Source organism: Cavia porcellus, unplaced genomic scaffold (genome assembly GCF_034190915.1).
Source record: "Cavia porcellus strain 051 isolate PalLab524CR breed Dunkin Hartley unplaced genomic scaffold, mCavPor4.1 scaffold_32, whole genome shotgun sequence".
Taxonomy (NCBI): domain Eukaryota; kingdom Metazoa; phylum Chordata; class Mammalia; order Rodentia; family Caviidae; genus Cavia; species Cavia porcellus.
In genome coordinates, this window is record NW_026947515.1 from 21,027,950 (window position 1) to 21,051,493 (window position 23,544).

The following is a 23,544-nucleotide window of genomic DNA, read 5'->3' on the forward strand; positions in this document are numbered from 1 at the left end:
ATTCCAGCATTTCTCCCCTGGTTGCCTGTGCCCTCTCACTCCAATAGCATCTCCTACCCTCTGCCATCTACTTGCTTAACTGTTGATCCCAGCACACTTGCCTGGAGGTTTCAGAAGGGCGCACCCCTATGGGAAAGGACTGTACACTTAGGTACAGAGTTCATGCGTACCTACTCTGCTTTTGGGCTTGCAGATTGCACAGAGACTCTCTTCAGTGGACTCCTAGAGAGGAACCTCCTGTATATCCAAGAGTTCAGCAGTGGATGGCATGTTAACGGCTGAATGTTCTGTATCTTCAGAATGATTTTTTTTTTTCCGAGACTTTTGGATGAGGAAGAAGAGGAAAAAACTGGACAGTAAAAGACAGAGAAGAGGAGAGGAACACAGGGAGTCAAGGGGATCTTGTGGCAGGAGCCAGCTCTCCCGTCATGGGGTCTCAGAAGTTTGTATTCCAAGGCAGACAGTAGGAGAGCCATTCTGAAGAGATCTAGGCTAATGGGCAAGTGGGTCAGCAAATGGAGCTTTCTCTGTCCTCGCTCACCTGGCTGCTGGCCACAGGCATTTGACACTCCTTTAGTCTGAGAGGGAAACTGTTTATCTGTTTATAGCCCAAAGGTGTCCCAGACAGATCTAGAGAAAACAAGATTCAGCAAGACTAAGCTATGAGGGGCCATAACATGCACTCAGCCCCAACTTCAGTGGCTTCCGGTTCACTCTAAGTACTGGAATCTGCCACAGGAGCACTTGAACATGTCCAGGGTAGAAAAGGCAAGCTATCTTAAATCGGCAGGTTTCAGAGCTGAATAATGGAATCTGGAAAGAATCAGATACAGAGGACCTATGCCCAGGGACTGTCTTAAACTTCCCCTTGTGTCCAGTGGAGATGGAGAGTCACTGCCTTAGAGACCCTGACTATCTGCTGCCACAGCAAGCCCTACTCCTAGCTGTTAGGTAGCTGGGTGTACATCCCACGCTCGCCAACCAGCTGCATTAAGTCATTCACAGATTTTGGCTAGGCCCGAGAGGACCTGATGAAAGTGGATTGAGGGGAGAGCAGACACAGAGCAGCTGTAAAGAGTTGGTGGACACTGTGGGTGGGTGGGCTGCTGAAGGAAATGAAGAGGACTTCACTAGGGGCTTGGGCTGGTACCTCAAAAGCCCCTGCCAGTCACAATGAAAGCAAAGTCAACCTTCAGCAGCCTGAGGAACACAGCAGAGGCGCTGAGAACCAGGGAACAGGGAAAGCTAGAGGCCACGTCTGGCACCTACTTCATCCAGCGAAGATGAGTGAGGAGGAGATGTGGTCAGGGCTGCATTTTTGGTAGCCCCCTCAGGAAACAGCAAGATTCTCCACAGCCCAGGCCCTGAGCCACAGGGCTGGTTTCTTGGGCTTCTGCTCACTGTAAGCATTTGGTTGGAACAGAGCATCTGGGGGCTCACCGCTGACACAGCTGTAGATCATGGTTCACACATGCTCTTTTCTATTAGGCACTTAAGGACCATGGGCTGTAGGCTATGCCTTAGTGCCAGTGGGCCTAGGACCACCCCAGGATAGAGTTGACTAGACCTATACCAGCTGGAAGCCCAAAGGACTAAAACTAACTTTTAGGAGAAACTCTCAAAAGTTTCTTCCAAAATTCCAAAGCAGCCAGGGGGAGGAACTATAGACTGAGTTCACCAAGCCCAGGGAATCAATGTGCTTTCATTACACACTGAGCTGGGCAGGCTCAGAGAATCAGTTTACTTTCACTCCAGACTGGGCTTGTGAAATTTCAAGATCCAATGAGCTTTCAGTGCTGTCAAGGTCTGAGACACCAAGGGCAAAGGGAAGGAGGATGAGAGATTTCCAGGAGTTCATGGGAACAGCTGCGGCTTGTGCACCAAGTAGACTGAACTCAACCAGGCCTGGGCCCTCCAGCCCTGCCCTTTACCCCTGAAGATACCGTACTCCAAGGGACTCCTGATGTAGTGATGGGCCAAATATCCCTGACCAACAGGCAGCTAGCTCCTGACTTGTGTTCTTGCAGAAGGAAATTGGCCTGCAACTGATAGTCTCAAACCCCTTGGAACAGGCTCTGTGTTCAGGTGCTGCATACAGGAGCAACTTGAACAGTGCCCTGTCATAGTCTAGTTTAACTTTCTTACACCTGCCCAAATCTGGGAGCAGCTGTAGACCACAGTTCATACATACTTTCTCCTTTCTACCAGACACTTACATGGAAGCATGTGCTCCACTCCCTGCTCAGAGGCTGCTTCCTGAAGACACTGAGACGCTAGGGGTGGGGAGGGGCATATGTCTGTCAATGAGAGAGGCTGGACATCCTAACCTTAAATTTAGAGCCCTAGAAGAAGCTCCCTGCTGTTCTGTGACCACATTTCACAGAGGAATCTCCAATACCCTCAAGTAATCTTTGAACGAGTAGCAGAAAATGGAGATTCACCACATGTACTGTAGGTAAAATGTCAGGGAGAAGAGTTTGTGGTTAAGTTTCTTCAGTTTATTTTCTGTTTCTAAGACTTTCCCACCCCAGTGAAGGGGTTATTAAGAGCCAAGAGCCCTGTGGGAAGTTAAGCATTTGAGAGAGGAGGGCTTATCTCAAAAACTTTTGATCCATTCCTCCGCAAGGAGTTTCTACTCCATTCCTCAGGGTCAAGCTTCTTCCAGAAGCCACCTTGATATAGTGAGGCTTTCTCACCCAAATTTAGAGCCTGCCCTCCAAGACTGGGAACCCACACATCTGTTGTCTCTAAAGGCCTAGTAGTTTTGGGGCAAAGGATGAGAAGGTAGAGGGAGCATGTGTGGGTTCTTTCTAAAATGATCCTCAGTCCTAAATCAAACCATCTTTGGGACCTGATCTCCTGCCCGAATGGTACTAGTTCTCATCCTGGACCTTTTACTGGCCTGACTTAGCCCTTAACTAGACAAAGCTGCTATGGCCAGCAGGACCAGGCTTCAGAAAAAGGCAAAGAACCCTACAGGGATCTCATTGGGGGCATACAATGATGCAGGGGGTAATGGGGACAGCTTCCTGGTCCTCTGAAGGATGGAGTCTTCAGAATATGCTTGATATCCTTCTTAGAACCAGTCACAGTCAGGTCTTTTGAAATAACACACTTCACTCTCACTACTTGGTGTGATGCTGTCACAGCTGATCCTCTATTGAGTCCTAAGCAGAGGCATAGCAACAAGTTGGCTACAGAGGGCCAAGATGCAGAAACACCCAGCACCTCCTCTCACCCTCTTATTTGCTTGATGGACAATGGAGTCCTGAGCACCAACATGGTATCCAGGACCATAAGGAGCTAAAGGAGACACACTGTCAAGATGCCATCCACCAGGAGGACTTCACAAACTACCTGGAGCGTGGCTACTCAGGTATACTCCAACATGTGAAACATCACTGTGCACTGCGTACTTTTCTCTACGTATGGCTTACTTCATCATAAATTTCTAACAAGGCCCACTTTGGGTGAAGACATCCTATATGGGGTAAAAACAACCATTTGGAAGACTAAAAAAAACTAAGATGTACCAAAAGAATGGTCTTGCCCAGGCCTCAGGTCCAGTGACAGTTGCACAGGAAGCCACTGCTGCACAGCTGCAAAGGTGCAGAGGAGCCCCACCGTTTACAGGAGAGAGCAACTCACTTAAAAGTGTTTCCTCCCACTGGACTTCAGATGATCAGGCCTGAGCACCCAGCAAGAAATTATCTGTCCCTCTTTTCCTGGTGGATCTGATTTCACAGAGATGTCAAGCAGCTAGGGAAGAGGCTTTTCCTTCCTTCAAGCCAAGGCAGTGGGCCTGTTCCCTCTGCTTTGTTTCAGAGAAGAGCCACCCCACCATCAGAAGGGTCTCGCTCAAGTTATAAGAAACCAACCCTGCTGACCAGAGTGTGGTCATAGAGAATGGGTTGATTCTGTCACGACAGCAGCAGGGAACTATGGATTCTCAGGAGATTGCTAGCTGAAAATGCCAACAGTGGCCAGCTGTGAGGCTGACCTGAGGCCAACAGTGAAGCTGCTAGACAGTCCCTCCTGCTGCAGCTGCTCATACCATGAGAGCACTGAAACTGCACTGGAGACAGTGGACAGCTTCCTGACAACAAGGAAAGGCTGCCATCTCAGATTACAGCAAATCCCATTAAGGTTGACTTGAGGATGAACAACAAAAGTGTATCAAGGCTTTGTGTTCTGCTTATATAGTCCCAAAGCAAGGAGCCCATGGTCTGACAGGGCATACAGAGAAAACATAAGCACATGCAGTAGGAGTTTAGGACCACTCCACAAGTGGACTCGACACAAGCACCTCCCAGTGTTCTGTTATCTGGCCCCTCCTAAGTAAAAAGCAGCCCTAAGAGAGTGGGCTTGTCTGGATATGGAAAACTTTTTAACGAGTGTCACAAGGAGCACCAAGTTAGGCTTATAGACATAACACAGTTGCAAGGTGAGTGGCCTTAAAAAGGGGGTTGGAGGTCTCAAAGTAGGTAAGTGAAAGATGAAAGGTGAAACTAGTAAGCTATATAGCTCTGAGGCTACTACACAGGTGACCAACGCGGTGACATGAAAAGGATGCAGCCGAAAGAACACAACTGATCATCTGTCTCCCTCATAGCAGGACAGGCGCTTCAACAGTTAAAGAGGAAGGTGATGGAGACAGCAAGGATGGATCAATGACTCTGCCTTCGTGACTTTCCCACCCAGACTTGAATTCAGTCTGAAGTGTCTAATGGAAGGATGAGAGACACAGCCACTAGGCTGGCAGGGAACAACTCTGTTATGCTTCACAGATCATCTTCACCAATAGCTGTAAGAAAGCAAAAATAAATTCTGTGACTTCACCGTTAACTAACCAGCTCATGTGACCAAAGGATCAGCACAGCAAAATCCTCTGGACATGTGACCCAAGCAGAACACTGCTGGATGTTCCACTATGTGCACCATGCAACAGAACATGGCTGCTCATGTGTACACGCCAGTAACCATGTCATGTAACTGTGCAAACATGACACAGCAGTATTAGCATGGGCACTGTGCTAAAACTGTGTCTATTTTACTCATATATAAAATCGAGGTGAGCTCAGTGTGATGATGCACACCCATAATCCCAGCACTTAGAGGAGTCTGAGGTAGAACACTGCCTTTAGTTCAAGGCCAGCCTGAGCTATACAGTGAGAGCTTGTCTCAAAAAAATAAATAAATAAATCCAGGTGTGGTAGTACTGCCTGCAATCCAGCACTCATGCAGGAAGATTGCTGGGAGTTCAAGCCCAGCCTGGGCTACAAAGTGAGTTCAAGCCCAACATGAACTGCATAGTGAATCCTGTCTCAGAAAACCAAAAACCAAAAACAAAAAACAAGAAAATCAATCAAGGTGAGAGAAGGGCCTACTTCAGAAACATTGCCATGCATTAAATGGGAATGCTTATGGAACATCTGTGATCAATGTTTGATGGTCTAGGGTGCAGCTGAGTGACAGAATGCTTGTAGCACATAAGCTAGGTTCCATGCCCAGCACTGCAAAGAAAGGTGAGGATGGGATGGGGACAGTATCTGACACACAGAAAAGTGTCACACAAATATCTGGCAAATAAGGTACAGTCTTCAGTATCATCCTAATGTTGCTCAAAAAGAGGTTAACTCAAAGAGATTAAAACATTTTCTCAGCCATCAATCAAAACCACCATGAGATACCACTTCACACTCACTAGGATGGCTAGAGTAAAGAGATGGACACTGACAATATGTGAGGATAGAGAGAAACTAGAACCTTCATATATTGCTGGTCAGAATGTGAACAGTGCAGCCACTTTGGAAAACTTTTTATTCCTTCCTCCAAAAGCTAACCATAACTACCACATAACCAAGCAATCCTCCTCCTACATACACACACGAGAACTGCAAACACAAACGTCCACCTAAAAACTTGTACACAATTGTTTACAGCAGCACAATTCACAGTAGCCAAAAGGTAGGGAAACCCGAGTGTTCAGCAGATGAACGGAGAAGCAAAACATGGTCTATCCGTACAATAGACTATTTTCAGCCACAAAAAGAAAGGAAACTGTGACGCATGCTACCATATGGACCATATGGACGAACTCTGAAGACATTATGGCGAGAAAAATAAAAGGACACATATTGTACAACTCCACTGACACAAAATCTCCAGACAGGCAAATCCAGGCTGGGGTTGGAATGCTGGAGGAAAATCGAGAGTGACCACTAAAGGTACAAAGTTTCTCTGTAGAATGATAAAAATGTTTTTAATGACGAAAGTGATAATGAGAGAAGTCTGTGAATATACTAAAAAAAAAAAATCACTGAATTGCTCGCTTTACATGGTTGAGTTGTATGGCATATGAATTTTGTCTCAATAAAGCCATTACTAAAATAACACCCTTATTTTTCACTGAGTCACACAATGAGTTAGCTGGCTGCTGGGTTCTGCCTGCCGAGGGCCATTGTGTCTCTCTTGGGACCTAGCTCACAGGTGTTGGGAACACTGGCCTTCACTTCTCTGATATCTCCTTGTATCAGAATTTTTAAGAACTCACATAATCCATGTCAAATAGAAAAGGTAAAAAAAAAAATGCTGTTTGCCTGGGATGGGGTGGGCTAACACTAACTGTCGAGTCCCCCCACCCTTTCTTGCTCAGTTGTTTGGTACCACTTTACTACTAGCCCTGAGGGTCCACCACAGGTGTATTTCTCCCTAGTTAAAGAATGCCTAGTTCCCATCCAGGAATGGCAGAGGACATTTGGAGAGTGGATAGCAGGGGTAGGAGAAGTGTCCACTGCCTCGTTCCCTAGACAGACCGACCCTGAGGCTCTACATCAACCCAGGTTGGTCATTTGCTCCATGAATCTGAAAGCTTCTGTCTCTAATGCTCCCCCATGTCTCTCTGACATCACCTCCTTCAGTTCTAATTTACACATGACTTCCAGAGAGCCTGAGCTTGCTCCACGCCCTCACCAGGTACTTAGCCACTGGCAGTGATTATCTCTCTTTACAGTGCCCTGTCTCCCAGCAGGGCCAACAGCTACCAGCCAAAGGGGAAATCCCCCTCCTGTTTAGCTCCCTGCTCAAAGCAGAAACTCAGCAGATGCTTAGAGACCCCTGAGTAAATAAAAAGCAAGCCAACAAACAGCACCAAACTCCCTTCCTAGAAAGGAGAAAATGCAAGGCCTTGAGTACTCACCACATAAATCTCTAACAGTGTGCTGGTCAGGGCTCATTAAAAGGAAGGAAGGAAGGAAGGAAGGAAGGAAGGAAGGAAGGAAGGAAGGAAGGAAGGAAGGAAGGAAGAGACAGAGAAAGAAAGAGAAAGGAAGGGACGGAGGGAGGGAAGGAAAGAGAAAGGGAAGAAGGGAGAGAGAGAGAAGGAGGGAGGGAAGAAGGTACCAAACAGAACAGATGGTGTCACTGCCAGAAAAATATCCCCCAGAACAAAAGGGTAAGAACAGAGGTGCTAGGGGCTGGGGATTTAGCTCAGCGGCGTAAGCGCCTACCTTGCAAGTGTGTGGTCGTGAGTTCGATCCCTGCTACCAGTAAAAATACAAAAATACAAAAAAAAAAAAGAACAGAGGTGCTCAAGTACAATCCTGAATCTGTTGGCTGACACATCAGCCAACATTCCTATTTCTTCAACCTCCCAAGACCTTGGAATGAGAGGAAGTAGGCCCAGCCACCATGACAATATACATATCAGTATATGCAGCCCCATTGTATAAATTGGCAACACATGTCACTGGCCTGTAGCTGTACGCTATTCCTGTGCCTGGTGCTTTCAAATGCTTTTTGAATCTCATCTACTACCCAAAGTAGAGAAGATTCCAGAGAAGATGGTGCCAGAGGAGATGGTGACTTAGGCCTGTGGGAAGCACCAGAGTCAGACGAGGCTGCAGATCCTGTCTTTACCCAGGCAGCAATATCTGTTGAATCAGCAAGACAGGCTACACACTCGAAGTCATTCAGTGAGACTAATTCCTGTCCGGTTGCCACTAAAATCCTTCCTGCTTATAAGGAAGGAACCCTTATTCTACAAGCAAAGCATTCTTTTCTAGCATCACACATATTCTACCCACCTCTCCTGTAAAGCTAATTAAATGTCTTTCACTAATTTTACTCCCAGGATGTATCTAGCTCAGATGAGACAAGAGGCTGTAAGAGTCTGCTGGATGACCTCAATTGTCTCCAAAACTTGGCCCACGACACCAGGCGGCACTGTGGCATCAAAGAGGCTTTTTCCTTGGGGTGAATACACTACATGCACAAGGCCCAGAACTACTGGAAACATACAGAGCTCCTTTCCTCTGGGGGAAAAGCTTAATGATGACTGTTCCAAAGAAAACATCCCTGGCCTCACATCCTAGAAGATGTCCTATTCCTAAACTCGACAAAGAAGCTTTACTTAAAAGATCTAATCTTTCCAGCTGAAAATAACACAAGGGCATGAGAAGTCAAGGAATTGTGCACAAAGCGCCATTGTCTAGGCAGTACGTAAGGACAGCATATTGGAAATCAATCTGCTGTTCTGCAGAGAATTATGCTTCCATTTTTTTTCAATATTTTTCCACTTCTGTGACATCCTGATATGGCAGATAAGAGACAAGGTTCTGACTTCCCAGGTGTTGTATATCAGGAAGAAACCAACATCAATGTGGACAGCCCACTGTAAATCACTCACAAAAGGAGGAGTAGGGGCCATAACAGGGGCAGGGCTCTAACAGCAAAAGCCTTTGTCTTCTGCAAAAACAGATCTGCCTCATCAAGGCATAAACTCCAATTCTTCCCATGTAAAAAGAGATGGCCAGGTAGAATGATGAAAGCACAAGGTGAAGCGGGTGGCCCTACCAAGTCCTTCAATTAAACAGCTTACTAAAAATAGAGGCTGCTGCTCCCACCACCTGCAGCCCTAGACATCTGTGGGGCCATTGCTGCAACCTGGGGTCTGAATATCCTTCCCAGCAATGGGAAGGGTTCTTGTTCGGGTAGAGCTGAGGACAGGACAGGACCTGACTACACAAGTTCTCTGCATGAGAGGCTAACTGGACAGTAGAAGCACCAAGCACAGTTTCCTTAGTGCCACATTTTGGTTGCATGTTTCTCCAAAGTATACCCAACCCAACTGTCTTATCTTAAAAAAGACTCCACAGTCAGGCAGTGAAAGTTACTTAGCCCTTGTCAGTTCAAATAAAATACTGATTCTTGTCCCAGTATTCTATCCACCAGGCCCCCGTTCCTCAAGGGAGGTTAAGACCTGAGGGAGTGGAGGAAAACTGGCTGGCTGTCTCCCATGATGCATAGCAAAATAAAGAAACGAAGATAGTACTCTGGAAGGCCAGTCAAAAGGTAGACAGAGCTGGCAGCTGAGCAAAGATAAGGGCAAAACTGTCCTATCTCAAAGCCTGGCCAAACGAGGCCACGTGAAGCAAAGAGTCCATAAGGATAGAGAGGCAGAACACAGAAATACTTCAGTGGTCCTTTCTGTTTCCCTGGGCTCTCACCAGAGCCAGCCTCAGTTTCCTAAAGGATTAAGAGAAAGACCAGGAGTCAGTGCTTTAGGCATAGCTTCAGGGGACATGTGGCCTAGAAAGGGTGAAAACTGCAGCTCAGGAAAGGAGCAAGAAAAGCTGAAAGTAGCACCATAGCCTCTGGTCTTTCCAATTCTACTTCTAGAACTGTCCTCAAGAAATAATTAAAAGTACAGAAATACAGGCACAACTAGACTTCTTGTTGTTGCCTATGCTACCGTCAAAATGTTTTTGAAGCATTTTTCTTTTAAAGAACACACATTTTGTGTGTGTGTGTGTGTGTATGTGTGTGTGTGTAAGTAATCCAGACAGAGCATCACCAAAACTCTTCCTCCTCCTCCTGCTTTTGTTCTTTGTTGTTGTTTGTTTGTTTGTTTGTTTGTTTTGGTAGTACTGAGGATTGAACCCAAGGAACACTGAAATGTACGTACCCATACACATTACACACACACACCTCCCATATACCGCTGTATATCCCATACATCCAGACAGATCAATTGATCTCACATATTCCTATATATATTTTGAGAGAAGGTCTCACTAAATGTCCTAGGCTGGTCTTTAACTTGTAATCCTTGTGTCTCAGCCTCCTGAGTTAGCTGGGGTTACAGAGTTGTACCAGCGTGCCCTGTGTAGAATCTGTCCTTTATTCTAGCTGACCACAGACATAGCAGGCAGCAGCAAACCAGCAGCAGCATCCCACCTTCTCTCTGCCCCGTGGGGTCAGGATTAGAGCTCAATTGTGTTCTGATTTAATGTCCACACCCCAAAAAGCTGTTCTTACTCTCCTTGTGCACAGGTGAGAAGTTTAAGTTTAGTGAGGTTACAAAGACATTCAGGGTAAAGCCCAGCCCAGAAAACGGTATGCGCCTGGCTTCTCTTCCTTGGACTCACTGAGCAGGCCAAAACCATGCATGTGCTCTTTCCAGGGTCTGAGGTAACAGTTAGGTGCTGTGCATAACCTGGGTGTCAGATCCAAACCCCTCTGGGGTAGAAACTAGTTAACTCACCCCGAGAGCTACTTATCCAACCCCTGCCCAGAGCCTCCCAAACCCCATCCTCTGTCCACTGCCAAATACCCCTGTGACAGACTGACACAGGGAAGAGATATGACACCTAGAAGAATTTTTCTTCTAGGATTCACTGAACCAAAAAGAGCCTATCATTTAAAACCCCAAACATTTACATTAGAGGACTTTTCCTGAAGAGTTGGTTTATCTTCTTTGTACATCCTTGTTTTTACAAAAATATGTACAATAAATATGCTAACTTTTTAATTGGGGAAAACATTAGGAATAGCAAACAATCTTTTGCTCTCTCAACATACAACAACTCCCTCTTGGCTTTTAAATCAAATCCAATTTTTATCTCTTTTTTTATCATCTACATTTTAATGTTGGTTTGCTTCACAAGACATCTTAAAAAGCTAAACGCTGCAAGAAAAGCAAAGGACAACTTTTTATATTTCCTCCAGTGTTTCCACAGAAGGATACGGCTGGCTGCTAAGCCCATTTAGATGTGACTCAGTCACTTCGGCAATCTCCGTTGGACTGGTCAGGGTGCAGGAAAGAAGGGCCTGCAGGGAAGTGGAGTGTGTCCAAAAATGGGAGAGGAGCAGCCAGCAGCCTTCAGCTGGCTCTTCTCAGTTCCCATGTGCAAGGCTGTGCCTCTGACAAGGCTATTTTTGGATTTATAATGGGGTAAAAAGAAAGGCTTTGCAAAACGCCTTGCTAGGCAGTGCCTTGGCCCTGTCTTCCCCCAACCCTCTCCCAGCACAGCCCCTCAGGGGGGGAAGGAAGCATATCCTTCCACGTTCTTCCTCCCCTTGGCCCTTTCTTTACCCCTTGCTTCAGAAGAATCTGTAGACCTCACCCACTTGCTTGTTTCCATACAGAGCTGGGAAAATGTGAAGATAAAGCTTCAATTAGGCAGGGGTCCAATGTTGGGGGTGGGGTAAGGAGGTTGCAGGCCTGTCCCAATCCAAGAATGCCTGAGAAAGCTCCCAGGGCCCCGGCAGCCTGGAGGTTGGAGGCTTCCCACAGTCTCCTTGTGGACAGCACTGACCAGGCGTGGCCAGGGGCTGGGAGCACGCTCTGTTCCCACATGCACTCCTCCAGGCAGCCCAGCCTGCTGTGGAAGACCTGGCTCCCAGCACTGCCACACGTGCAAACAGGATGGGCTTCTTGCTGTCATCCCCTCTGCTCCCTTCCTAGAGGGAGATGGGATCCGTAGAATGTGGACTTGATCCTGGCGGGAATGGCATCAGCCTAATCCGATGCTGTGGCGGCCCTTCAGGACCAACAAAAGCAGTTTTTTTCCCTTTCAACTTTTGAAAATTGGTGTTTTGTGATTTTTATTTCTTTAGGAACCTTGAGGGTTTTTTGTTTTGTCTTTTTGAGACAGGGTCTTGCGATACAGTTCAGGCTGGCCTTGGGCTCACTTTGTAGCCCAGGCTGGTCTCAAACTTGCAACAATCCTTCTGTCTCAGCTTCCTAAATGCTGGGATTACTGGAGCAAAGCCACCACGCCTGGCTCCTTTCTGAACCTTGAAAGAGCAGTAAGAGGGAGCTCTTATTTCTTTCATGTCTTGGGTAAGGGGAGGAGCCAGAGCCAGCAGAGGTTTACAGATATTTTTAGAAACATGGGAATCAAACAAGCAGGGAGCTTCTGGGCCCGGAAACAGTTTTGCTTCCCTCCCAATTCCAAGGCCAACTGGGTGGTGAAGAGTCAGGGCTGGAGGCAGAGTGGGGTAGGGGCAAGACCTGATTCTGGGGAAAAGGAACTGAGGCAGGGAGCAGAGGTCCCCATGGACTTTGCCACTCTTTGTGCCATGGCCTAGTCTGTTTCCTCATTTACAGAGAGGGGCCAGTGGCCTCCTTCACAACCATTCTGGAGCACGGAGTGCTAAGCTAGATGAGCCCCTGTGCCTGACCTTGGCCTTCCCCACTGTCAGCTTCCATAGCAGACAGCCAAGGTGAGCAGGGGGCAAAAACTCAACATCTCAGTTCCTTTGCTGCTGGTCCTGGTTTGATAGTGGAAGAGTGAAATAGGATCTAAAATAAGATCTTTCAATTATCTGCAATTTTTCATCGAATTGGGCTATTTTAGTTCCTAAAGACCACAAACATGGTCTTAAAACATCTATAGGATGCCTTGCTCAGAAAACATCTCTCCTGCAATCCCAGCACTCAAAAGGGTGAGGCAAGAGGATCACTGCAAGTTCGAGGCCAGTCTGGGCTACAAAGTGTACTCAAGGCCAAACTGAATTGCATAGTGAAGGCTTGTCTCAAAAAAAAACAAAAAACGAAAAAAAGAAAAAAAGGAGAGGAACAGGAAGAGAAGGAAGAGGGAGAAAAAGAAAAGGGGGAGGAGGAGGAAGAGGGAGAGGAAGACATCTTTCTATAGTCTGGGAATGGCCACAGAAATCTGGAGGAAAATAGGTAAGACAGCGGGAGACCCCAGCAGCTCCTGCTGCGGAAGGGAAGGCAGCATCCTTTGGGGTGTGACCCAGTAGTAACTAGGGATGCTTCACAAAGGCTCAACCTCTGTAGTTATTAGTCCTACTTCTAGGACTGCTCTCTGAAGCGCTGTATTTTAAAAAAAGAAAGAAAGAAAAGCAAATATTTGAAATAAACGGAATAAAAGAAACAAAATATAGTGACCTCATGGCACAGTACACTGAAGCTAATGAAGATGTACTTTGAAGGATAACATAGACAACTCCTAGAAAAGACAATCTTCCATGGTATAAACCAATTTTTATCACCAGGTGCTATGAATTTGTGGGCAACTCTGTGTTCCCCAAATTCAACCATGAATCAAATTAACTTGTGGCACTTCTTTAGCCTCACTGCTCTTTTGCCTGCCTTTTACACAGACACGCCCTTAGCCGAGAAGCTCCTGTCTCAGATTTAATTTATTCTTCCCCAGGGAGCTGCAGACTCACCAGTTGGCTCCGTAACCGGACAGAGTGAAAACTTTCTGTCTGTCTCTCTGTCTTACTGCTTATACTTCCCTTATAGCTAACCCTTAGGCTATGTTACAAGATCCTGGAAGGGAAGGACTCTTTTCCATTTTGTTTTCTCAAACTTGAGCTCATCAAAGGTATGCGGCAAACCAGCGACATATGAATGAATGAGTTTTGGTTTCCCAAGGCCATGGGTAAAGCTCTCCTGAAGACACATGCAGCACTCAATGGCCCTAGAATATTAACAGACCCGAGCCCTCGGTCCCCCTGTGGTATTCTCAAAGTTGTCAGAGTATCAGCTGCAGAATGTGGCCAGTCTAGGACAGCAAGGATCCTACTGTTGATATCTAATAGATGACTGGGCCCATCAAGGAAGGGGTTTATTCATCTGAGCAGATTAGATAAACTACCTCTCTCCACCTTTTGGGAATAGTAACTATCATTAACCCTTGGGCTTTCAACCAGAAAATCTAGACTTGAAACCATTTATAAAAAAGTCTCTCATAAAAAAGGCTGAGACAAACTATAGATAGTGCATTTAATTCAGGATGTGAACACACAGTTTGCATCCACACATATTCACATCTCCTGCCAAGTGCACTCAAGGAGCTACACAGGCCCACAGTAACAACGTGGCCCACAGGACATACAAGGGAACAGCAACCAGGCATGGTGGCATACACAAGTTTGTGTTCCAGCACACACAAGTTTGAGCCCAGCCTGGACAACTTAGTGAGACACTGTCTCACAATAAAAATAAAAAAGGACTCAGTATGAAGGCACTGGGTTCAATCCCCCTACCCCCCCCCAAAAAAAAAAAAGAATGAAGGAAGAGCAGCAACAGAAGTAGATGGCAGAGAAGGCAGGAATTGTTTTGCATTCTGAAATCCTAAACCCTAATAAGAATGACCATAAACAGAAAAGGTACAAACTCTCCAAGACAAAAAGCTGGAGGAGGCAACAGCAGACAGAAGATATCAATTAAATTCTGAAAAGGAGTAGTGGTGCTGGATGCATGGAGAATGACAAAGTGGGGCAGAAGAAATGTGATGGTGGTATGGGGCAACCTTAACCCAGAACACCAGGCAGCTCAAGGCTTAGAGGCCCCAGAGGTCCCAGCAGCTGAGTAACTGCTGGAAGCATCCAATGAAACCTGCATTCTGAAAGTTGAGGCCCCATCCCAAGTCCTTCTGCTGCTTAGAAGGCCTCCTAGAATGGAGGTGAGAAGGTTCGTATTTGGAGAAACTGACCAGCTGAAGAGAATGATTTCCTAAACCTGGCAATATCCAAAATATGGGATAAGGGAGTTAATATATGGAGACATTTGAGGGTCATCCCTTACCTGACTGCCTTCCTAATGCAGTGCCTACCACTATGTACCTTATACACATGTACGACTCCATTCTAAATGTCACTATGCCTTTGAGAAAGCCCAAGACTAATGGAAAGGGAATTAGGAGAATCCACGCTAGGCCAGAGACAGAATAAAACTTCAAATAACTGAAATGATAACAGAAAGTTTTGCACCTAGGAAACATGAATAAAAGGCTCTAAAGAGGACATATGAAGAACCAAAAGTGAGCTATAAGAAAGTAAAACTGTGATAACTAGAACAGGACAGGATGAATAGATGAGTTACAGGACAGGATGAATGCAATCTCAGGCATATGACAGTTATGCAAAAAAGAGTAACATCAGAGACTGACCAGGGAACCAGCAACTCAACTGAAGGAGTTCCAGGGGCAGAGACTAAGGAATACAAAGGAAATTACCACAACAAACTCAGCCAAACATTCTGGACCAGGACCGAACTTTATACATTCTAACAGTGAAAGAACCCAGATTTATAACAAGGAGTATCTCTGCAATTTTCTTCCAGGAATGAAGAGAAACTTCAAACATTTTCGGAGGGAACATTCAGTCCATGTCTAAAGGATTAGAATCAGATCTCTATACATGAACTTCTCACCAGCAGGGGTTTCAGTTAAAGGCAAAGAACAATGCCTTTAGAATTGCAAGGGAAAACTACAGTCATGACATGGTACTTGCTGAACCAAGAAATACTCATCACATTTTTACAAAAATAAAACCAAACCACCATTTTAGCCCTCAGTGCATGCATCAGTCTCCTGGGATCTTATAAACAGTGCAGAACCCAGCATCTCTGTCATTACTGTACTGTACTTTGTGCATTTTAAATCTTAATCATGGGCTGTAAAAAAAACTAGTAGTCGGGGCTGGAGATTTAGCTCAGCGGGCATAAGCGCCTGCCCTGCGAGCATAAGCGCCTGCCCTGCGAGCAGGCAGTCGTGAGTTCAATCCCCGGTACTGTTAAAAAGGAAAAAGACAAAAAAAAAAAAAAAAAGACTAGTAGTGGTAACACCAAGTCTAAAAGTCTAGTATTAGCCCAGTAAAATGTGAAAGTTCAGGAGAATTTTTACAAATTATTTCTAATATACTATTTCTTTTCTGAGATGGGGTCTTGCCATGTAGTTCAGGCAGTCCTTGAGCTTTCTAGGTAGTCCATGCTGGCTTCAAACGTGTGGCAATCCTCCTGCCTCAGCCTTCCACGTCCTAAGATTATATGCATATATCATTGCACCCGGAAATCCTAATTCTTACAGGGAATTTTTTGTTTATCACAAGTTCTGAAACAAATTAATGATGACGGGGCACAAGGCTCTATGTGGGATGTTACCACAACAAAGAAAAATACTGTCCTACACAGCTGTCCTCACAGTTCTGACAGAAAGTTTCAAGTTTGACAGAGATAGTGAAAAAGAAAAGCTAGTGAAGGTGGCTGAAGGTGATTATTAATGGCAACAAAACCCAAATGCTATATGAGAAAGGAGACAATTCAAGGCTACTACATGGATTGGTGCACATATTTTTTACACTGTCATAATAATGAAATGTTAATGACTTGTTCAGGATGGTCATGTGAAAAGGGAGAATGGAAAAAGCTGTCACTACATACATGTGGACATGTATGCATGAAGGGCAGACAGGAGAAAAGAACTAAATCCTATTTTATAGCACATAAAATCAATAGACATCAAATTTGAAATTCAAGAAGTAGCAAGTAGCAGTAAAAATGTTATTTATGAACACAGGGATAAACACTAGCATACCCTGGCTACAGAGACTGAGAACAGCTTCCTCTAGGAGATGGATTGAGGGGTAGAAAAGCCCAACCTAGTGGCTACATATCTGATTTTTTAAACTATGCACATAGATTGCTTTGGAGAATTAAAGCCCCAGGATCACTTTAAAATTCCCATTTAGTCCATTTTCCGTCTTCCTATATATCAAGAGAACATAAGATCCAAGGATACCATCCTATATATCAAGAGAACGTAAGATATATCTTCCTATATATCAAGAGAACATAAGATCCAAGGACACAGTTACAAAGAGAAAAAAGGGTATATTGTATCCCCTCCCTTCAAACAAAACCTTAAAAACCCATTATTACCTCAGTGAAAAATCAGTTAAAATTTTCTAAGAACTTGAGGGACTGATAAAGACCCCATAGGCCTTCAGGTTACCAAGTCCAGCAGTGGGCACTTCTGGTGGGTATGCACCTGCATTTACACTCTTCACTGAAAAAACCAATGTTCTCATCACATCTTTACTAAGGACATTCACTGCAGGGAAGTTCATTCAGCTGTCTGAAGAAGTCATGGGCAAATGCTTCCAAGTCTCTAAGACATTATATAATTCATATACTTGATTCTGAGGGAAACAAAACACTAAAGCAAGTAAGTAGATGTTCTAAAATTAGGCAAATACTTTTCCGCTGGCTAGGAAAAGGCTAACAATATATGGAAGAAATAAGCAGCACTCAAACTGCGGTGCTTTCTATGAAACAGACCTTAATTCTCTTCCATCTCTACAAACTACTGCTGCAGCCTGCCTCGAGTTATCTTGAAGTGCACACCTGCGACCTCCCGGTTGGCTAGGAAACAGCAGAACAAGCAAACAGGATGTATGCACAAGGCCACAGCTGTCCCTTCTACAAGTGACAAGGCAATGAGGACAGCCTACCCTTGGTGTGACCATTCCACTCTCCTCCATAGGGCCCACAGCAGCAGGACAAGGAGAGGCCAAGCAGAGAGCTTGGCTGTCCACTGGCATCACCTTATATAAGTGTCCTTCTTTCTCCAGAGCCTCTGAAGAAAAAAGAGAAAAACAGTTGAGACCAGAAGAGCAAACATTGACTCTCCCTTTCCTGCTTTGCACAGCAAGCTGAACTCAATGGGCTGGGAGAAGACAGAACATAGGTAGAAACAAAAGAAGAAAAATAAAAAGCACTGGAATGCCTTTAGAAATTCCCACACTAGGAAAGAGAGCGAGAAGACAAATTCCAAATGTCTGTTTTCGCAACCTGACCTTTCTGAGGATGCAGCTATCGACTCCAGGGTATTTTACATGATGTAAGGCTCAGCATCGCCCTGACATGCAACTAACCAGGAGCATCTGCCGTATACTGTACCCCTCCTCTCTCTGCAGCTCTAGTGATGGCCACTTGATATGTAACTCCACACAACTGCCATAGGCCTGGACTACAAAGCAGAGAAATCAAGGTCTAGCCATATGAATGTGAGTCCGGTTGAAAACTGTACTGCGCATATACCACGCTGCCCACCCCGGGTGGCAGGGATGTTGCAGAGAACAAGCTGGATAAGAGAAATGAGATGACCCAGGCAACTTCAACATGGTACCTGGCAGGACCAAAGGAGTGTATGGGTCATTTCCTGCCAAGCTCTGATGCTCAGGAGACTGCTATGGCATCACTGTGACACAATAAAGACCCACTTGGAACAACCACCTGTACTTCACTCTCCCAAATGCCAACCTTCATACAAAACCTCACCCAGGTGTGCTTGATTTGCTGTTTTCCTAACCTTTACTCAGATAGCATGAATTATGCTGTCCTCAATCTCAGAATAGGCTTCCAAAGCTATGACATCAGAGGGGTTTCATGGTAAGCCCACTCCTCTCCATTCCTGGCCCACATCTCCCACCACAGTGTCTTGCCCACTTTCTCCTCATCTCTCCACCCTTGGCAGGATCCTAGGGAGAGTCACAGCAGCCCCAAAGTTAAGCAGAGCACCAGGAAAGGGACCTGGACCAGGACATAACATCCAGCCACTGTGATGGAACAGCAAGCATAGCAGCACTGTGGTCGACTATACAAGCAAAGTTCTGCTGGATGGACACAATGAGGCACAGCTATACCACAGCAGTTCATCAGCTCATTAAGGATCCTGGCACGTTCACACAAATTGCAGACCACTAGCAGAGGCAGGAATCCACTGGGAAGTGACTGTGAAGATCTACCACAGGTGAGGGTTGAACTAAAGCAAGGAACTTCCATTTTAACACACGTGTTTATCAATCTCTTGGTCCCACCAACTACAGCTAGAACAGTACCATGACACCAGGATCAGAACAAAATTCATGGTGCTTTGGGTCATGTCCCCTGCTGAAAAGCCAGTGGGAGTCAGCGTGACTTAAGTGGATATGCCACAGACCTCACACAGGCCAGCAGAACCTTCAGACCTCAGCTGCCTCGGTGCATCAAGTTACGAGGTGGCGAGGCCCTTTGCTTGCTGTGGGTACTTCATTCTCTCAACAGATGTCAGCTACCCAACAGCATCTCTACTCATCACTCCATAAAGATGTGAAGGCTTCTGTTCTAGCACACCCTGGCACAGCTGCAGTCTTCAAACATTAACCAAGTAAGGCTTTGAGATAGCTGGGTCAGAATAGCTCCACCCACTAGGTCTATGACCCATGGTTATAGGCAAGCAGGCCAGCTCTGCCTGGAAAAATACACGACCTCGGGTAAATCACTGCCCACCCTTTCCCAGCCATTTGAAGGATTTAATGAAAACAGGGAGAATAGCTATCACTGTGGTTGGTACATGATTTCTTTTTCTGCGGTGTTAGGGATGGAACCCAAAGCTTTGCACATGCTTTGTAAGTACCCCACCACTGAGCTATCCCTCAGCTAGTATATGATGTCTTCTAACTTCAACGCTGATCACTGAGCCTAGCTAGTCCAAGCAATGTCAGTTATACCTAGAAGAGGTAAGCCTAGGTTCTGTGTCAGTGCCAACCTCTGTGTTCTGTGGATGGACACCTCTGTACCCTGTGGATAAGCATCAGTGGTACCTCTTCAACTGAGGCACAGTATCAAAAAACCCCACCAACTGCTGCATCTTCAGCTAGCTGATTGGAGTTGGAGCAAACTGTCAGTGGACTCAAGAAAAGAATGACTCACCATGTGTTAAAGACTTTGGAGAGTGGCCCATCCACCACTCTCCCACTTAGGCAGAGGTGCAGACAGAAGCCCAGAAGCAAAATTACCTTCAAAGTGATGGAAAGGAAGAGTTGTGCCCCCTCAGATCTGTCTGTCCAACAAGACAAGGTTGGTGGTGAGGCCAGGTGAGGTGGGTCACAACTATAACTACACAAAGTCTTTTGAGCCCTCTACTTTGGGAGACTTCTGTCCGCCTACCTGCTCTGCCCTGTTCCTCTATTTTGGTGGCCCAGGCTTATTCTGTATCATTACTTAAGTAAATACAAGACCAGGACAGATTCCTAAAGACAACAAGGGGTCTTTTCTTCTTCCCTCACCCCTCTCTAATGAACACACTCAGCACGACGCCTACTGAACTGTCCTCGCTGAGGAGCTTGCCTCATATGCTGAGGCTTGAGCTGCCACAACCCAGGCAAACCCATCTCTCACCTCCATTTGCAGAAGAGGCTAGTTCTTCCAGTCCTTTTGTACACAGACATTCCCTAATTTTGTCTCACTCTAAAAACACAGATGCCTTGTCAAGAGGAAAATGATGCCCCCAAGCAAGGACTACAGCCTTCATTCACCAGGGACCTTGTTCCCCTCTCTACTTTTTATCTGTGCCAGCTCAAGTCTAGATGGCAGCAGCATCCCTAAATCCCCTGCTGAGTTCCCCAACTCAATGGAGAGCCAAAGAGAAGAGAGGAGATACAATGTGAGGAGAAGTCATTCCTTCTGCTGACACAGAGGTCTGCTGGAAACAGGATGGCACTCCCCACTGCTCTTCTGGTCAGCTCCTGAGAATGACACTACAGCCTTTCTGCACGGCCTGGAAACTATCCAAACATAACCCACCAGCCTTTTGTTCTGTAGCAGCTCCCTCTGGTCATACTCTCTGTGGCTGGCTGAATAATGGCCCCTAAAGACATCCATGGCTTAACACCTAGAATCTGTGTTTCCTGCACTTGACCAAAAAAAAAAAAAAAAAAAAAAAAAAAAGAGTCCTTTATGCTTAAATCAAAGAGCAGATTCTGCTCTCCCCAGGTGAGCCCTCAATGTAATCCCAAGGGTCCTTTAAGAGCAAGCAGAAGATGGTTTGACACACAAAAGGGAGATGTACTGATGGAAAACAGGCTGCAGGGAGGTGAGGAAGCAGCCGCTAGAGTTTAGAGAGGATACAGCTAGGACCTTGCCCCACAGCCACAAAGGAAACCACTCCGTCCACATCGGGTCTTGGACTCTTAGCGTCCAGAACTATAAGAAAATAAATACAAATGTATGTTGTTTTAAGTCAGTAAGTTTCTGGCAACTTCTTATGGCAGCCACAGGAGAAGAGGAAGCCTACCATGTTATCTGTGATCAGCACTTCTCCCCAGAAGAAAAATGCCTGCAATTCACTCTAACACACCTCAGGGCAGGTGAGCACATGGCACAATGTGAGGACATCCCTTCCTTAAGATTGCCACTCAGCTTACCTGTGTCAGATCTGCCAGCACCACCCTTCCCTCATTCAGAGAGCTTTATACCAACACTACGGACATTCCCTGCCCACCCTTTCCTGGTCTAAGAAAAGAGTCCCTTAAAGGGGGTTCTGAGGCAGAACAGCGTAGAAGATTTAAACCCTAGCATATAAGGCTACCTGGTCACACTGATGCCTTCAGTTGATCAGCCAACTGAGAGTTTTCTAAGTTACAGTTTTACCTGTATCCTGGCAAAGTCCCAAAGGGCCTGGGTCAGCAGACAAGTCAGGCTCAATGGCTGGGCCATGTGAGGGTGCCCCAGAAGGAAAGGATGGGAGGGATTTGCCCTGCAGGATTTGGCAGCTTCATATTGTGCTTGCCCTATATTTGCAAGTGTTGCGTGCTTATTCACAAACTGGCATTAGCCACCTGGCTTCGCTCCTTCAAATCTAAATGTCTTCTGTTGTGAACACCCATAAAAAGACTTTTTTCTGACAGTTCTTTCCCTGCTGCTACATAATTAGTTTCCTAGCCAATTAATCAGAGGTTTTCATTTCCTAGCCCTCCTCTCTCCACATGAGAGAACCGCCCAGTTCACTGTCACAGCCTCCAGGGTTCCATGCATCACTTGCTGTGGGGAAGTCTACTCCCAGCTCTGCAGACAGTGATCAGGTTGCCAGAGTCCATCTTCTTGATGCTTCCCCAGCAGAACCTCCACTAACCCACAGAACTGTTGCTCTTACCATCTCCCTTGCCTCTTTCCTGAAACAGCGAAGGGCTAGAAAGAGAGCACCCAAGAGGACAAGATGCAGAGTCACTATGGTGTCCACAAAGTCTCCCACGAGTAACAAGCATGCTGGGAGGTCAGGGGAGAGTATTCAGGGGTTACAGTATTGACACAGGTGGGCAGCTACATGCCGCTTGTGGTTCTGGGGAGGAAAGTACGGACACCAGATGACCCCAAGACAGAAAGGCACTTGTTGAGTATACAAAATCACTAAGCCTCTCAATGTGATCTGAACTTGAAGGTGGATTTTTTGCAGGGAGGTAGTCTTAAAACGTTTACAACAGAGACTCAAGAACCAGAGAGGAGGAAGATGGCAGATGGATCTGCCGCCAGCCATCCCCATGCACTGGGCATTACTACTAATGTCCTTAGATTCAAGGCCAGCCCCTGAGGTGCCTACTGTCTCACAAAGGACACCTACAAGGAAATAAGTGCAAAGTGCTCCCCATGTTCCAACAGGGGTCCTGGAGACAAGGAACACTGCAGGAGAGAATCAGTCTAACCTAGATGATTCAGGGTAACTTGCAGAATCTTCTAGCCACCTGTGAAGGTTAGCCTGTGCCTCCCTTCTGATCCTCTCTGTCTGGCTAACTCCTTCCAGCAGGGTCTTCTTTAGCTTCTTTACTCAATGAAGGTCAGTTGTCCATGTTGGGACACCTATAGCAGAGGCACGTGTATTAGGCAGTTTGGTATCACTAAAACAAAATACTTGGCCTAAGCTACTTATAAAGTTTAAAAAATTTATTTTGGTTCACAGCTCTGGAGGTTTAAGCAGCACGTCATGGTGGTAAGTATGTCAGAGTAAGTAGTCACATCTGCAGCCAAGAAGCAGAAAGGCACAAAGAAACCAAGTTCCCCCATCCCTTTCAAGGGCAAACCCTCAATAGCCCAAGCGCCTCCTACTTGGCTCTACCTCCTAAAAGTCCATAGCACCTCCAAACAGGGCCACTTTGGGGACACTGTGTTTACATATGGATCTTTGGGGGATACTTATCCAAATCATAACAGCTCACAATCTCCAAATTCCTTCTACCAGCTTCTATGTGGTGCCTTCCCCTTCTATCATTCCCTCCTTAATGGGCAGCTCACAGGCTGGTGATCAGGAGATCTGGTTGCTTCCTATGCCTGTGGTTCAGTCCCCAGAGCCAGCATCAGTCACATCCTACCCTAGGTTTCCTCACCTGTAACATGAAACATCTAGGTCAGGTCACAGCTACGAGCCCCCAACTGTCATCCCACAGCCCCATGGTCACCCACTAGTGGCTTCCACCTCCTAGCTGTTACAGAAATGCTACAGGGGCTAATATGCAGAACTGGCAATTAGGAGAAAGAGCAACCTGAGGAATATCCCTGCCACTGTCCCACAGACAGTCTCACATGCTGTGTCCCAAGTGTCCCCCTCCCCCACCACCTGCCATCTCATGTGGAGCAGCTTAAGGTTTGGGCTCCAGTTTCTACAGAACATCACACCAAGGTCACACGACAAGGAC

General features: G+C 46.1%; 1 protein-coding gene across 7 annotated transcripts in view; it reads right to left on the reverse strand.

The window, feature by feature from the left end:
• The window catches only part of Mprip (myosin phosphatase Rho interacting protein), a 130,983-nt gene that overhangs the window by 66,112 nt on the left and 41,327 nt on the right, over window positions 1–23,544 (reverse strand). The window contains exon 1 of one of the 7 annotated variants that reach the window (XM_063242284.1): window positions 17,548–17,592. The exons of the other annotated variants lie outside the window; for them this stretch is intronic. Coding sequence (XP_063098354.1) covers window positions 17,548–17,577 — 30 coding nt within the window. The 5' untranslated portion in view covers window positions 17,578–17,592. Of the gene's footprint in view, window positions 1–17,547; window positions 17,593–23,544 lie in introns of those variants that run through there. 7 annotated transcript variants of the gene reach the window in all.